The sequence below is a fragment of the Dermacentor variabilis genome, chromosome 10, assembly GCF_050947875.1.
Source record: "Dermacentor variabilis isolate Ectoservices chromosome 10, ASM5094787v1, whole genome shotgun sequence".
NCBI classification, from domain to species: Eukaryota; Metazoa; Arthropoda; class Arachnida; order Ixodida; family Ixodidae; genus Dermacentor; species Dermacentor variabilis.
In genome coordinates this window covers 130,861,968-130,879,014 of record NC_134577.1, presented here as the reverse complement: position 1 = coordinate 130,879,014, position 17,047 = coordinate 130,861,968, and the positions used below count along the sequence as shown (strand labels likewise).

General features: G+C 43.5%; 1 protein-coding gene across 1 annotated transcript in view; it reads left to right on the top strand.

Moving 5' to 3' along the window:
- LOC142560961 (myb-related protein B-like) overlaps positions 1-17,047 on the top strand; it is a 315,010-nt gene that overhangs the window by 135,230 nt on the left and 162,733 nt on the right. The window contains exons 8-9 of the mRNA XM_075673395.1: positions 8,235-8,401; positions 15,281-15,420. Coding sequence (XP_075529510.1) covers positions 8,235-8,401; positions 15,281-15,420 — 307 coding nt within the window. The remainder of the gene's footprint in view (positions 1-8,234; positions 8,402-15,280; positions 15,421-17,047) is intronic.

Below are 17,047 nucleotides of genomic sequence, written 5' to 3'. Positions count from 1 at the left end.
GATTGGGCTTGTTGGTAAAACATGCTTTAATGTTTGAATAACACCACAAGGACAGCAGCAGAGGGCACAGAGCACCCTGTTTAACGCTCTCTTCTCTTCTCTGGCCCCTCTGCTGTCCATGCGCTGTTATTCAAACCTTAAAGCAGACAAGCTTACTCACCAATAAAAATGTTCCACTCACTTCAAAGCTGCTTTATTTGAAGAAATCAGTGATTTTATTCTCGTGTGTGCTGCACACACGACCGATTAGGAATGCGTCTACATCTTCCACTTTGTGTAATACCTCATCGGGTATGTCATTGCACCGAGCGATGAAAGTGTGAACTTTGTTCATGTGCACTAAAACATCAATGTTCGACACGATCTCATCTTTGTTCGGTGACCCACAGTCATCTTTCTTTGGGTAGTCATCATCACTGGAGATGTCGCGAACACAGTTGACAATCTCTTCGTTTGTCAGGTCCACCGCTGTTAGTGCTGCGCTGTCACTCTACACGTAGTCGTCGAAGAAAGAGACAGCGGGCAGCAGTTCCGCAACCTCGGTCCACAGGTCCCCTGGGTTATTGTTGGTCATCTCCAAGTCATCTTCAAGATGCACAGGTGCTTTGACAAGCTCTGCTCTTTGCCACTAGTTGCTAATAGTGGACGCTTTCAAGTTCCACCAAGCTCCTGTGAGCATTTCTGTTGCCTGACGAATATTGATTGCAGTCGGCTGCTTTAGATGGAGGTTCATAATGAACTGCTGCACAAGGCACTTACGAAATTCTGATTTTTCACTCTTTATAATGCCTTGGTCTAGGGGTTGCAGCAAGGACGTGTTTTTCGGCGCCAGAAACTCCAAGCTAACGTGCGTCAAGTGAACATTCACAGTGTGAACAGAGCAGTTGCCTACAACCAGTAGAATTCTTCATCCTTCCTCATTTGGTCGCCGAGTTTGATGAGCCACTCGGAAAAGAGTTGTCTGGTTATCCTGGCTCGTTTGTTGGTGCGGTAGTCGTATGGTAACGAAATTTTTCATGCATCGAGGCTTCGCGTAATTACCGATGACGAGCGGTTTAATTTTCCTTGTGCCTGTTCCATTTAGGCAGAGCAGGACTGCTACGCAAGGATGCGACTTCTATTTCCCTTTGCACTGGTGCCCTTTGAAGTGCATAGTCGTCCAGTCTGGCAGGAGCAGAAGCAGAAGTGAAAATATTCCTTTCAGAGTACGATTCAGCCACCTCTAGAAAGTGATCATTGCGCCAGGAATCCGCGCCTTCTCTGTCAGCAGCCATTTCCTCGCCAGAGACTACCTGCCAAGTTATTTCGTTCCTTTGGCTTAAACGAAAAAGCCAACCCGCACTGGCGTCAAACCCAGTTATTTCAAGTGCACCGGCAAATTCGCGGGTTTTTCTTGGAGCATTGGGCCAGACACGGGAACGTTTTGCAGTCTGGCATCTTTGAACCACATGAGAACAGCTTGATCCACATTTTGAAAGTTTCCCAGTCGCAGCCGTTTCCTCGTAGGAGCAAGTTGCAATGCTCGGTGAAGCTTGGCAATCTTGTCTCGGTCTTTCAAAATGGTCGTGACGGTCAATAAGGCGACGCCATGCTGTGTGCACAAGTCGATTTGCTTTTTCCCTGTGTCAACTTCCTGCAATATGTCCAATTTGCCCTGCGAAAGCTGCTTTCGCTTCTTCTTGGCGCCGCCGCTAGCTGCATTCATTGTTGGATTTTGCTCGAACCTTTGTCGTGAAGTTCTTGGTGAAGTTTCTGTTGAAGCAGTTTGCACTCAACATGGTGATGATGATAACTACTGCACTGGCAGTTTCTGTTTCACGCGAGAGTTGTGGCGCTGTTACTTTTAGCCGAATTCATAATACTGATGTTCCTTGGTTATAAAGGGGAAAATAAACTACCTGCTTTATTCTGAAGTATGCGCTGTATTGAAATTCGTAGTTCTGGAATATTTTTACATTGAGTATATAGGCAATCTGGCGGGGATTCTTAAAATATTAGTGAAATTGAGAAATTTATGTATGTAGGGTTCGTAATAACGAGATTTGACTGTATGCCATCTTCTGAAAAGACCATGACGAGGCGAATGCCTCTGCGGTGTCGCAATAGTTGCCGACAGTCTGTAAATTGTCAACACCTTGCATGTTGAGTACTTAACCCTGGAAGACGCATTGGGCATCCTTATACCTAAGGAACAGTGCACTGTTGCCTTTAAGGAGGGACGCAGGTTTTGCATTGCCAAAAATTTGAAAAAAAAAAAAAAATCGATTTTTCACGCCACTATATCCCCGGAACGGCTCGATCGAGCGCCGCCATCCTGGTCTTGTTGGAAAGCACATTTCTCCGTCTTTAAATTTGCCGCTTCAGCGATATCCTCCATACAGGAACAAGCGCACAAAAAGCAAATGATTGAAGGGCGTGCCGGAGTCTGCGATTGGCCATGCCCGCCATGTGACTCCAGCGCGGTTAGCCATTGGTCCGGCGCTCACATCGTCTGCTCGGCTCTTTGCACCTCGCGAGTCTAGACGTCTCCACTCGCTGTAATATCAACGTGTCGAAACGGGCGCTACGCCAACATCGCAGTAGCGTGGTCGATCCCTATGCTTGTGGATGTTTCTGACTCGCGGCTAAGCATTCAGAGCATTGGTGATGCGGACTTCGCGACAAAGATTTACACGTGGAATCCTCGGACATGCGCCTAAGCTTTTCAACACTTGGTGTTTTGGAATTCGTGACGAAGCACATCGCGAACGCAATCCTCGGACACGCGGCTAAACATTTCGCGCATAGGCAGTCTCCGACTCGGCGATCATGCATATAGCGCGTGGACTTCTTGGACCCTCACCTAATCATTTTGTGCATCGGCGCCTCCGACGGGGCAAATAAGCGCATCGAGTGTCGACTCCTCGAGCCCGCGGCTAGGAATTTTGTGCGTCGGTACCTCGAACTGCGCGAATAAGCGCATGGAGGGTTGACTCCTCGGGCCCGCGACTAGGTAGGTAGCGCGTCGGCACCTCGGACTGCGCGGCTAGGTACTTCGCGCGTCGGCACCTCATACGGCGCGGCTAGGTACTTCACGCGTCTGCACCTCGAACTGCGCGACTAAGCACATCACGTGTCGGCTCCTTGTATCTGCAGCTATGCATTTCACACATAGACACTTCGGACTCACAACCAAGCATATTGCGCGTTCACTCTATTATCATATTGTCACGATAGCTCATAACAATATCTATCATACCACCCCTTCATAAAGAGAACCTCATCATGAGCTCTGTTCACTAGGCCCCTTGGGCTGGTGCAGACACCTGGCTGCAGAAGTGATCGAGGCATCATACAAAAGTAAATTTCTGGAAAGCACCTAGTAGCTGCATATCCATCACTGGCTCCCTGATCCTAAGTTCTGCCGCCATTGTCAAGTAAAGATGACTTGGGAGGCTGCTGACACTCTGAGCCTTCGTTCAGTAACATTGTTGATTCTACCAAAAAAAAAAAAAAAAAATAAAGCCTCACTGATTGTACTGGAGGTTGCTATCAATCGGGCAGCCTGCGGCTACAGGCTGCCTGAATGTACACTGAAACTTTAGTCATGCCCACACAGAGTTCAGCGTGTCACTTGGTTTGAAACCTAGGTACCATGCTTTTGTAGAGCAGCAGCAGCAAAGAATGCCCTATAAAAAAAGGGGGGGGGGGAGGGGAAAGCATACCAGACCAGAGGCCACATATACAAGAAGCCCCACATCACAAAGCACCCCAAAGACTACAAATTTGGTGCCTTTTAGAGAACTGAAGTAAAGGTGAAACTTTGAGAGCCGTTTTCTCGAAATGGTTTTTCTGCCTTTCTGCTCGGTTTCTGGAGCTGATTCCTGTGTTACCGTTTAACATATCTTGACTCCATTTTTTTTTGTCACGTTCCTTGGGCTGCAATGCAGGTGGTGACATTCTCGCTTTTTTATCCTGGCCCTTTGTAAGTTTACAATATGGCTGTCCGTCTACCCCGAAAGTGTACTTGATGTGAAGGTAACATAAAATATAGCACACCAAAAAAACTCATGTTGCGATAAAGAAAGGCAAGAATGTCACGACCTTCAGGATGCATTTAGCTATGCAGTCAATACTTAACAAGCCTTCTATTACATCTTTTTTTAATCCCCAGCCTCTCCAGAAAGTAAGAGGGAGAAAAATTCTGCTCAATAATATAGAATAAAATGTTCTCAATATATCGCTCTGAAACTTTTATGGAAGCATTAGGGAGACATTTTAAACATTTGTGCCAATTTTCATCAAAATCCGTGAAGAAATAAGGAAGTTGATTTTCAAAGCCACGTCCCCCCTTAATGACGCATTTGTGCAAGATTTTTCTGTCTCCTATAATGACCATCTACCTTCTACTTGCCAGTACAATTATGTAGTTATGCCTCCAGTGATCGTGGATATAGCTGGCCTTGCGAAACTAATTGCCAACACTCATGGCCTGGTTCCGACTATTAACTCAAAATTTCTTAAAAACACCATCATCGTTAGTTCAATTACACTAACAAACTTTTTCAGCAATCACTGTATACTTCTAGTCAACCTAGCCAATGGAAAATCAGGAAGGTGGTTCCACTGCATAAATCGGGTAACGAAAATCTAACAGCTAATTATCGCCCTATCTCACTCTCAAGCACTTGCTGTAAATTGCTCAGACACATAATCTTCAAACATCTTGTTGAGTTTCTGGAATCCAATGCATCTTTAACACCAACCCAGCATGGATTTAGAAAAACATTTTCATGTGAAATTCAGCTTCCAGTCTTTGCGCTCAAATTGCATTGTATCCTTGATCGTTCGTCATTTGCAGATTGCATTTTTTCAGACTTCGCTAAAGCGTTTGATAAGGTCTGTCATAAACTTCTACTTTATAAACTAAGTCAGGTGAACCTTGACACTAACATCCTGAAATGGATTGAATGCTTCCTATCTACGCTCTCAATTTGTAACCGCAAACAGCCATAACTCCCCACTTCGAAGCGTAACTTCCGGTGTACCTCGAGGTTCTGTACACGGGCCTCGTTTGTTCCTCATTTATAGTAACAACCTGCCTTCATCACTATTATCTAACATTGACTTATTTGCTGATGATTGTGTTATCTTTCATGAAATAAGTAATGCAGAGGATGCTAACCACCTCCAGTCTGATCTAATTAGTGTAGCAAACTGGTGCAAATATTGGCCAATGGAAGTAAAGTGATGTGGGTATCCTGAATAACAGCATGCATACATATAACCTAAATAATGTTCCCTTGGAAGTAGTTCACTCTTATAAATACCTAGGTTTGCATATCTCTGCTAATTTATCCTGGAATGTTCATACCAACTATCTAATTCGCAATGCTAACCGCATGCTTGGCTACCTACACCTTAACTTTTCAACTGCCCCTTCATCCCTAAAAATGCTTCTTTATACCACTTTTATACGTCCGAAGCTTGAATATGAATGCACTGTTTGGGATCCTGCCATTGATTAATTAAGCCATTAGAGCTCGTGCAAAATAATTCAGTTCATTTCATGTTGCGTAATTACAGCAGAACTGCATGTGTGTTGGCCATGAAAACTGACCTTGCACTTACCCCTCTTTCTTCTCGTAAAATCTCACGTTTAGTCCTTTTTCATAAATTATACCATCATTCAACACTCTGCAATGATTTCATTTTTCCGCCACAATACATATCGCCTCGAATCGATCAACGTTATAAAGATGGTCTTGAATCATGTCACACTAAAACTTTTTTGCAGTCATTTTTTCTGTAGTCATCCACTGAATCGAAAAATCTTCCTGGTGAAATCGTATCCATTTACGATAACCAAAGATTTCGAGCAGTTCTAGCTAACATTGTGTAATTGAAAATTTTTTTTCTTGTTGTTTTCTGTACGGTTGTAACTTCAGTATTTGTATTTACCACTTTACTATCTTAGTACTATCCTCTTAGTAGTGCTGTAGCCAATTTTTGCTTGTGACATATTTTGTTTATCGTATCATTTTTTGCAATGCATTTTAATGCTCATAGTACATGTCATTGGACATCAGCATAATCGTATTATGCGTAGATTTTACGCACTTTACGGCATCTATTTTTGAGGCCCCTTTACAGCATCTATTTTTGAGGCCCCTTTACAGCCATGTCTAATCAACTTCATAGAATTCATCATTTCACTGCGAAGTCTCTAACACTGGCACGGCGCTCTTTGGCCATACCTGGCCTTTGCGCCACTAAACAACATACATTCATTCATTGAATTATAGATAGCATGACAGCTTTTTTGGCTTCCATTTTGTGCTTGACCATGCAATAACTCTAAGTACAATATTCGTATTTTCAAATATTGACTGTTAAATTCATTAATAAAAGATATTGAATGATCTCAGACCGTTATAATAAACTGATACATACCATATTACTTGAATCTATGCCGGCCTGATTCTAAGCCGACCCCCGAATGTCTGAAGCCAGAAAAAATAAGAAACTTAGCTCGAGTGTAGGCCAAACAAAAAAAGCGAGGATAGCGTTGACAAAATGATAACAGCATTTATTTAATATGAACATTCCGAGCTCGTTGTCAGTGCTGTTAGCCTCGTCGCTTTAGCCTAGACTGCACACAAGCTCGCGCCCGTGCATGCGCAGCCAGTGCAGCACTGCACACGTTGAAACGCGGCGCGGTCTCTGTGAATGGCTTCTCTGCTTTTGTGCGCTTATTTTCTTTATTGCTGTCATCTCCTCGTTACAGTACACGCAAAAGCGTCTCCGGTTGCCCCTTCCAACTGAAGACCCGCCTGGCTTACTATGCCTCTGCGACTAGCACAACTTTTTCTTTGAAAGAGGTACTATAGTGGCATCGCTTGTTTGGTGCCATTAGGATAACGGCATGCCGCAAGCCGATACTTTAGAATAATGGACCAGCTCGGATACGACACAAGTCAAAGAGACGACATTGCTCGTGTATTTCAGTTGGCTACTGGCTCGTCTAGTAGCGGCTGCGATACTGACTTTTCTTGGTAGCGCTAGCTATGCACCCTATTTATCATTTTCAGCTGCAAACTAGTGCATTTTTATTTAATCCACGAACCTAAGCTGACCCTAGGGTTTTGTATGTGATTATTTGAAGAAAAAGAAGAAAACTATTGGCTTAGATTCGAATAAATATGGTACTTCACATAGAGTGGTTTGGTTGAAAGGAGTTGCTTGTAGCACGGCATCTGTTTTGCTTGGTGGGCTGGGGGCCTGTGCATTCAGTGCTACATTGCAAAAATGGCTGTGCATTAGGGGCACGTGAAGGACCCCTAGTGGTCAAAATTAATCCCCCACTACGGCATGCCTCATAATCAAGTTGTAGTTTTGGCATGTAAAACCCCAGAATTCAAATAAATCGAAGTTGTTGCTCAAAAGTTACTTCTGGGTAAGTGCGTCTCCAGGAAATGCTGGAGAAAAATTCTGTAGTTGGCTCTAACTGGTATTGAGGTGACTTTGTAACAATTCACTATCACATGTTAGCCAGTGCTTATTTTCAAGCTCCTTTCTTTGAGGATCACAAGCTTTCGCTTTTACCAGCTTGCTTCTAACTCTAGAATGCAGTTTTCGCGTGCCTCTCGTGTGTCCAGTGTGCCTGCGTCAGCCTGTGCATACGCAAACTGTCTGTCACTACTGGGACTGCACAGAGTTGGAGGGCCATTCTCAGCTTCTTGTGAATCAGGAATGGAGTAGGATGATGTCAGGACAACAGCAGCTCGTGCACTCAATGCCAGAAGGTGCTTGGGGGAGTTGAAGTGTTCCTGGGGTAGCTGGTTGATACTTGAACTGCCACTTGCCACAAACCTGTGCACATGCGCTTTCTATTTTATGTTTCTTCTGGTCTTTTATGGGACTGTAATAAATCATTTGTGAGCGTAGCACCAGTCATGTCTAGTCTTGTGTTCTTTGTTATAATATTTATTTGTGCTGCAATGGCTTCCCCAGGTGTTTTCTGAAGACAGGGTCTCTTTGTATTGTATGTTTCTTCTGGTCTTTTATGGGACTGTAATAAATAATTTGTGAGCGTAGCACCAGTCATGTCTAGTCTTGTGTTCTTTGTTATAATATTTATTTGTGCTGCAATGGCTTCCCCAAGTGTTTTCTGAAGACAGGGTCTCATGCAAAGTTTTCACCTGCTGTGTCTCTTCCAACTAAGAATTTTCGCCAAGAACCAGCTTGCCGTGCAGGGACATCAATGTTGAGGAGCTGGAGACTGCAACAGCAGCAGCAGCCCCGAGCCCCACCGTGGTGCCCGACAGCAATGGCTCGTTTGGGCAGCTGACTGCTTTGGACCTGGTCCGAGGCACCTGTGTCACGCCTCACGTCACCCCAGTCAAGTTCACCACCTGTGCAGGTGTGTGCAGGTTCAAACAAATGCAGGTTCTCAACGCATTGCAGTAATTATTGCAAGTTATGCGATTGTGTCTACTGTGACGCCGCGGCTTCCAAACAGCTTTGCTTTGACGCTTAGTTAGATGACACGTACTATGTTAGCCCCAGCGAATGCAGCGTCAGAACCCTTCAGAGGCTGCAAATAAAGTTTCATTTTAAATCTCGTAGAAGCGTGGGCGACAGATGTCAATTATAGCAATATAATTGCAACAATTATAGCAATATGTTTTGCAACAGAGCAAGCGCACATCATGTCCGGTAAGTCTAGCAAGGTTCATTACAGCATCCGAAATCTTAGTCACTATTATGCGCTGGTTCTATGGAGTTGGCAATGGTGCCGTGGGTTATGTCCAGTGAGACTTAACACGGCATCTGAACGGCCTTTATATTTTCGGTCATCGGTAATGACATTGCTCTATTCAGCAACACTGCAAACGAGTTGCAACAAATGATAGAGGACCTTAACAGAGAGAACGTAAGAGTGGGCTTGAAGATTTATATGCAGAAAACAAAGATAATGATGAATAGCCGGGCACGGGAACAAGAGTTCAGGACCGCAAGTCAGCCTCTAGAGTCTGTAAAGGAGTACATTTGTCTAGGTCAACTAATCACAGGGAACCCTGACCATGAGAAGGAAATTCACACAAGAATAAAAATGGGTTGGATCGCATACGGTAGACATTGTGAGCTCCTGTCTGGAAGCTTGCCGTTGTCATTGAAAACGAAGGTGTACAATCAGTACATTTTACTGGTGCTGACATATGGGGCAAAGACTTGGAGACTGACAAAGAAGCTTGAAAACAAGGACTGCTTAAAGAGTGATGGAACGAAGAATGCTAGGCATACTATTAAGAGACAGAAAGAGAGCGGTTTGGATCAGAGAGCAAATGGGTATAGACGATATTCTAATTGACGTAAAGAGAAAAAAAAAATGGAGCTGGGCAGGTCATGTAATGCGCAGGTTAGACAACCGTTGGACCATTAGGGTGACAGAATGGATACCAAGAGAAGGGAAACGCAGTCGAGGACGGCAGAAGAATAGGTGGAGTGATGAAACTAGGAAATTCACGGGCGCTTGTTGGAATCGGTTGGCGCAAGACAGGGTTAAGAGGAAGCTTTAGTTCGAGTGCTCCTATCTAAATACATGTAAAACGAGAATTCGTTTTTCTCGGCAACCACCGCACCAAATTTGACGAGGTTTGTTGCATTTAAAAGAGAAACTTAAAATCTAGTGACTGTTGGTTTTGAATTTTTGAGTTAGGCCGTCCATTATTTATTAAAAATTGGCAAATATCCAAAATTTTCAAAAAACGAAACTATCAAGTTTACAACTTTGTAACTCAACCACTAAAAATGATAATACAATTCTGTGAATTGCATCTAATAGTACATCTAAAGCGGACAAAATTGATGTGTTACACATGAATATAAAAAAAATTTAATCATCGAGAAATACAACTTTTGCAAAACCGTTGTGACCAACGTAACAAATTCACATAATATGTAAAATGACAGATTGAATTTGTCCGCTTTGAATGATCTAATGGATGCCGTTTACAGAACCACGATATCGGTTCTTTATGCAGAGCTATGAATTTGTAAACTTCGTGCTTCTATTTTTTTGAAACGGTCAAATATTTGAAAATCGCTTTAAGAAAATTCAAGCGCGAAATCGAAATTCCGCTTCCAACAGTCACTAGAATTTAACTTTCTCTTTCAAATGCAACAAATTTCATCGAAATCGGTCCAGGGGTTATCTCATAAAAACGTTTTTGCGTTTTGCATGTATTTGAATAGGCCGCGTCGGAGTTGGGCCCGAGCTAAAGCTTCCTCTTAATTGGAGATCGCAGTGAGAGGACTTCGTCCTACAGTGGACATAAAATAGAATGATGATGATGATGTATAATGGCATGGATGTGATTCATTGTAGAGTATCCCTTCCTGAAGCCAGCCTGTACCCTTTGTTGACTGAAGTCCAGTGTTGCCCTTATTCTATTGGAGATTACTTGGGTAAATATTTTATATAATACTGGGAGTAAGCTAATGAGCATATAATTTTTCAGTTCTTTTAACAGTTTTAACAGTTTGCAGTTAATTTCATCTACGTTGGCCGATGATGAAAGTTTAATTTTGTTGATGATGGACGAGATGTCAGCAACAGAGGATGTTACTGGTGCCATCATTAGTAATGTCGTAGTAGGTGGCGTAGGAAATCAGTAAATCAGTTTCTTTAGTAAAAACGGATGAGAACGCAATGTTAAACATTTCAGCACAATGAACGCGCTCACCTCCTTGCCCTGATTATTTGCAAGTGTAATGTTGTGTGTCGGTTGCGGGTTTATGACTTTCCAGAATTTTCCATGGTTACTTGTTAGCATTTTAGGTAAGTCACTGTGATAAAATGTTTCTTTAGCATTTTGAGTTGCAGTATATGTGTATTCAGCAGCATAGTACTTATTCCATGCTCACTCATTTCCATTGAGTCTTGCAATAGGAAAGAAACATTTCTTTTTGTTTTCTTGTGTTTTTAAGCTTTTTCATAACCATGGTTTGTTTTTATTGGCAAGGAAGTTGATCTCGGGGATGAATTTATTGTTTATAATATTACAAGCTTAGTAGAAACGTTATTTCGTAATTATGCCAGATGACATGTTTTCAGAAAAAGCGATTTCAGCCATAGAAAAGAATTTCCAGCCAGCAAAACTCAAGTCTTCGGAAGTTAAGTAACGTGCGGTTGACCTCTTGTCAAGGCATAATCTTGATAGGCTTGTCTGTAATGTCAAGAAAGCTAAATCCCTCACCTTGGAACTGTTTTTCTCGGCCAAGACCCATAAACAAGAAATTCCTTTTCGTGCTATAGTGTCAGAGAAAGGAACGTGGCAGGTCTGTGTCGCTAGTTACCTACAGAACTGCCTAGCTTCACTAGTTTTTTCAGACCCCTTTTGCCTACGTAATTCTCAAGCACTAGTTCAGTATTTGAGAGAGGAAAATCCTGGTCATTGTACAGCTTTTAGTATGGATATCGAAGACCTGTATTATTCCTTGCCGCATGACGGGTTGCTAAATTCCGTAAATGAGTGCATTAAAGAACAAGTGCAAGAGTCGGCTTTTATTGACAGATGCGGTGTTTCCACGGGAGCTTTTCTAGAAATTCTTTCAATGTACTTGAAGTCGACGCTGATTGGGTGGAGAGATGGCATTTTTCTGCAGAAATCGGGCATTTGTATTGGCTCAAAGGTTGCCCCTATTCTTAGCAACATTTACCTGAGTAAGGTTGACAACTGCTTAGAGGAAGCCTTAGGTGATAGCGTTATCAAGATATTTCGTTACGTTGATGATTACCTGATTTTCTGCAATAGGGAAGAATTCGATTCCGCTGCTACCTCAGTAAGTGAGCAATTTAAATTTTATGGGGGAGGATTAAAGTTTACCAAGGAATTTCCTCAGCGACGCGTAATTCAGTTTCTTGACATTTCTTTGATCTTCGAACAAAATCATGTTTGTTGGCAGTACTCCCCAAGATCTTCGAAGCCGTTGCTAAACTTTCAATCCAAGCATTCTAAAATAGTAAAAAACGGAAATGCCACATCGTGCCTTAAGTCTTCCCTCACCAGATCCTGCATGCACAAAATGAGCGCCAGTTTTAATGCACAGGTCTGGCGCCTATTGGAAGCAGGGTATCCTAGTGTAGCGGTGGCCACTGTGGCTGAGCGCCTAAAGAAGTCAGTTTCGAGAGGGACGGACGTGATTACAGAAAGCAGTAATAGCAAAAAATGAGTAGTGGCTATTCCGTATATTCATTCAGTGTCACACAGGCTTAAAAATGTTGCTAGTAGATATGATGTTAATGTTGCTTTCACTGCACCCAATAAGCCAGGTAAGATATGCGCTGCCGTACAGAATAAAAAGGAGCGGGTAAAAGGCAAAAAACGAACAGATATTTGTCCAGTGAAGCACAATAAGAACAACAGTTTTACTGACTGTCGTATGGGTGTGGTTCATAAAATTCTCCTTAGCTGTGGCCAGTTCTATGTAGGGCAAACGGGACGGTGTATCAATCAGAGGCTAATGGAACATGAAAGGTCGTTAACCGGTGGATCGCCTTCTAATCTTTTGCTGCATTGCTGAGATTGCAACTGCACGCCAGAGTTAGATGAATGCGCAATATTGTACAGGCATAAGAATGAAGATACGCGTCTTATGGTAGAGGCATGGCATATCTATAATGCTGGAAGTGCGTGCGTGAGTCAGCCTTCGATTACTTTACATAAGGAAGAGATTAAGTGCCTTAACAGTTATCTCTCACGTAGACAGGCACATGTACCCGATTGACACGTGGTGTTACCATTCCTGAGTATGCGCAGATGAGTTTTGTGTCTTCTTTCATTTTTCGCCTCAGTGCTCCCTTCAGTTGATAGTCGGCGTTCGTGTTGTCCACTTCTCTACTCTTATGTCCGGTCTGCACGCTTCACTTCTATTTTGCATAGAAAACCCAGTAAGCATAAGTAAATAATAATTCAAGTTAAAAGAAAAATTAGGGCCATTTGCCAATTGCTGGTGCTCCTCATTTCGTGCTCTGTGGCATCACCACAGATTGCACACGAGATGACCCTCTTTATGGCGAGACTCAAGTCACATTCACCTTTGCCCACTGTCGCACTGCTACCACGCAACTTGCGCTTTACACAAGGCAGCAGAGCATTCATGGAATTGAGGCTTACAATAACGAAGCGCGGCTTTATCACATCCAAGTCAACCGCATCAGCATGAGCGACAAAATCTGATTTTCGCTTGGTAGGCGGTGTTGGAGCATATACCTGCAGTTTCTCTCCAAATTGCCAGGCTGCAGTAGTTATGCTGGAATGCCGCATAAACACGGCCACCGTCAAAGCTGTGTTGATCTGCTAAACCTATTCTGCAGGGACGGGGACGGGAGGCTTCGGCGGTGCTCGGCACCGTTAGCAAACTATTGTCCACATTTTCGAAAGCTACTGTGCTTTTTTGAAACTTTAACACCCTTTGTTTTTTTTTTCTGTTTGCCAAGTTTGTGCGTTGTAAACAAACTGGATTTGACATCATTTTTCATGCCCGAGCGGCCCGGGCAGACAACGGCGAAAAAAATTAGCCTTTTTGCATGAAATATTATGTGACTCGTGTATGCGTGCCTGTGCTGGAAAAAGCACAGAAATGGTTAGTGAACTTCAAATCAACTTCAAGTTGACAGTCAGTGTTTGACTGTGGTGTTTGTTTCTTCGTGTCCTTGTTTTATTTGTACTGTTAAACCTCAGTGCCAGGCATGCTTACGGTCACATGTCTCAAAAAACAAATGAAATCGCTCATCGCGACATTTTCGCTGGCTTTTTCTTCACAGCCATTTAAACTAAACGAGAGTGGCCGTTTCAGACAAGACCAAGAACGTCTGCTATTGGAAACGTAGAACAGCAACAAGCTTTCCGACAGGATTTAAAATGCCATTACAACTAAAAAATTTATCCAAAATGCATGAAAGATTTCGAGATCATGCATCAGTTGATGTAGAATCACAATATAACATTTTTAATTAACTGATTTTTTCCATGATTTATGGTCTTTAAGAATGCCCCCCCCCCCCCCCCAAAGTACTGTGGTACTGTGAAATTTAGAATAAAAGAGGTTGTTCTGTATAGTCCTTTTTTACTTGTGAATTTGTTCCTGGAAAATGTGATGTTTCAGCACTAGTGTTCAGTACATTGCCAAACTGCAATTGTATGATAGATTTTCTAGCCTCTGGATGAACAAGGAAAGGCGTGAAGCGTGCCCAGTCGAGAGCAGTGGGCGGCCCACCACCCAGTATTCGCCCACACAACGGTCACGTGAAAATACCAGCACGAATTTGGTTTCCACTTCGATCCCAGCAAATGTGCTTGTGGATCATCCCACTCACAGCTATCCCCGCCGACGCTATTGCAATTAGCATCTTCACCTTTCTGTTTAACAGCACATGTGACGTAGTGCCGTTGGAAGCATACTGCATGGTTTTAATAGCCGTTAACCTAAATGCACTGGTACAGGCGCCACGAAGTGAGTGTCATATTTTGTCCTGGGGGCATCGTATTCTGGCATTGCTCGCAAGATCAATTTCGTTTTGGACTCCACAATAGAAAAAAAAAAAAAAAGTAATGGGTTGTTTCTCGTAAGTGGGCACATTGAACTTCCCGCCATAATTCTCCCCTCCCCCCCCCCTTCCCCGAAGCTGGCCAAGGCTCAAATGAAGGCGTGCAAAAATGTAAGCTTGCCAAAAAGAACAGTGTGTGTGCCCACCAGCTCGGCACTGCATCAGCGTCTGTCATTTTAATGCTTTGTGCTATGCTTCATATTACGTAGATTTCAACTTCACTTCAGTCTACAAATTTGTGAATTTGCCACCTTTGAAAACTGCTGGTGGTTGTGCTGTTTCTAACATGAGGGCATGTCTGTGCGTATTTATAAAATCAGGTGGCACACTACAGCTACAAGTTCAGGGAGTGCATGAATGAAAAGCTCCAAGAGAAGGCATTGAACCTCAACGAAAAACTGTTTTTTTTCTTTCTTCGTTTCGAAGTGAAAAAAGTTGTTCTGGTTACAGTTTGTGCAAAATATTTTTTTTTTCTCTTTTAGTTCAGTTGACTCGATACACTGCTCTTACGCCGGAAACTATCTGCTCCAAGCTACTATAAAGTGAAATTTTGCCTGCTCCGAAACAACCTTGGGCTGTCCCACTCCTGTAGATTTTTAATAATGAAACTGTTTTCTAATAAAGCATGCATCATCTGCCCAGGGCTCTGTGAATGGATGAACGTGCTTAGGAATGGCTTCTTCGCAGATGGTGCGCCGCCGTCGCAGCTCGGGGATGTCACGGAAGTTCACGCCGTCTCCTCAACGACATCGTCGCACGGCAGCAGTGCAAGTAGTTCCCGCCTCGTCACGCCGCCCATTCTGCGGCGGGGAAAGCGGAGGCGACTGGTGGGTTTTTTTCTTGCCATTAAGGGGGGAGGCTACACTTTAAATACTACTTTTTTATTTGTGGACAGATCTGAACGAAATTTTCGCACTTTGTGTATTTTAATATGCAGATTCTAAAAATATAATTAATTTTGCCATAAGATAAGTAGTTTCTGATATACTCTAAAAGCATTGTGTAAGCTGGGTCCTTTGTTTGGAGGAAAATTAGCATCTAAACAGAAAACCCTAACATAGTAATTTGAGCGTAAACACTATCCAGAATGTTCAGGGAGTGTCATAAGGTATTAATCAATGTTCTAGGCTAATCTAAGCAAGAGTTAGAGCTCATCAAAGTTGTGATAAAAAAATGACATCTTGACATGTCAAGCATGTGACCCATTTCAAAAACTTTTTGAGAAGAGTGCTGCTTTGAAAAGGTGCATATTGCTTACTGCATACAGTTCTCTTTCTGGCAAAAAAAGAAAAAAAATTATGCCGATAGCTGAAATAGGACAGAAGCCATTTTACCTCCAAATTGGAAGTCTGTCAGAATTGTTGTTTTGAGAAATCAAGGAAAAGCATTCTGCAACGTCTTTATTGAGAACATACCAATAAAATCTCAAAGAAATTCACCAGGGGCATAATCTGGATGCATCCTATCTTTATGCCGCTTTTTGGCCAGCTTCCTTGCGCTCAAAGAGGCTTCTTGCTGGAATTAGCACTTCGATGGCCATCTTTCTCCTTTGCTCGCTGAGATGCAGTGCCAGGAATATTCATGTGTAGCTGCTGTAGAATTGCAGTGGACGCAAGCAGGTTCCCAGTGTTGAAGCGGACAGCTTCCCCAACAGCAGCTTGCACGGCGAAGAGAGATGCATGCTGTTCCTTCGAGACACTCCAAATCACTGAGTGAAGGCTCCAATTCTTATTCTGTGTTTTGCCTCGCTGGTATCTCTGGAGTAGGGTTTTTCAGATAGCCGCATATATACAGGCAGCATTGCTTCTGCCACATGTTCTGGCAAGTTGTAGTGGTGCTTAGGTTCAGGCTCTCCCTTTGCTCTCGCAGCATTGTGACGACAGAACATTGTCAGAACATTGTTGAGAGCCCGTACTCCTTGGCGGGGTCCACTTTCTAGCCGCACCCGGGACACAGCACGAGTCCAAGGAACTCTTGTACGATGGATAAATCCACGATTGCAAATTCAGTTCCGCTGTCGTTGACATCCTCTCTCCTGTCGACACCCAGCAGCTTGAACTTTCGTTCCATTGCAGACTGCGACGCCAGGCACGTTTTCCGGCGCTTGCTACTTTCTTCAATCGTGAAGGAAACGGTGCCTGCACGATCTGTGACAACACGCGTGGTGTGGGCGGATGAAGTGTTGACGCTAGACGTGCTGGTGATCCGGCAGAATGTCCAGGCAGACCAGCAACCGGCAACTCCGCGAGTATGACAGACCTAGCCGCCTTCCGTCACGCATTCCACAGCCGCTTGACGCGTAGTAGCCTTGAGACGACGATCTTTTCCAGCCATCCGGGCAGCGAAGTCAGCACCTTATCAAACGTCATCGCGAAGCAAGTGGCTGAACAAACGTAGACAGCGACCCGATGAAATCAGAGATAAGCAAACGTAGCGAAACGCAAGAACGGTCGA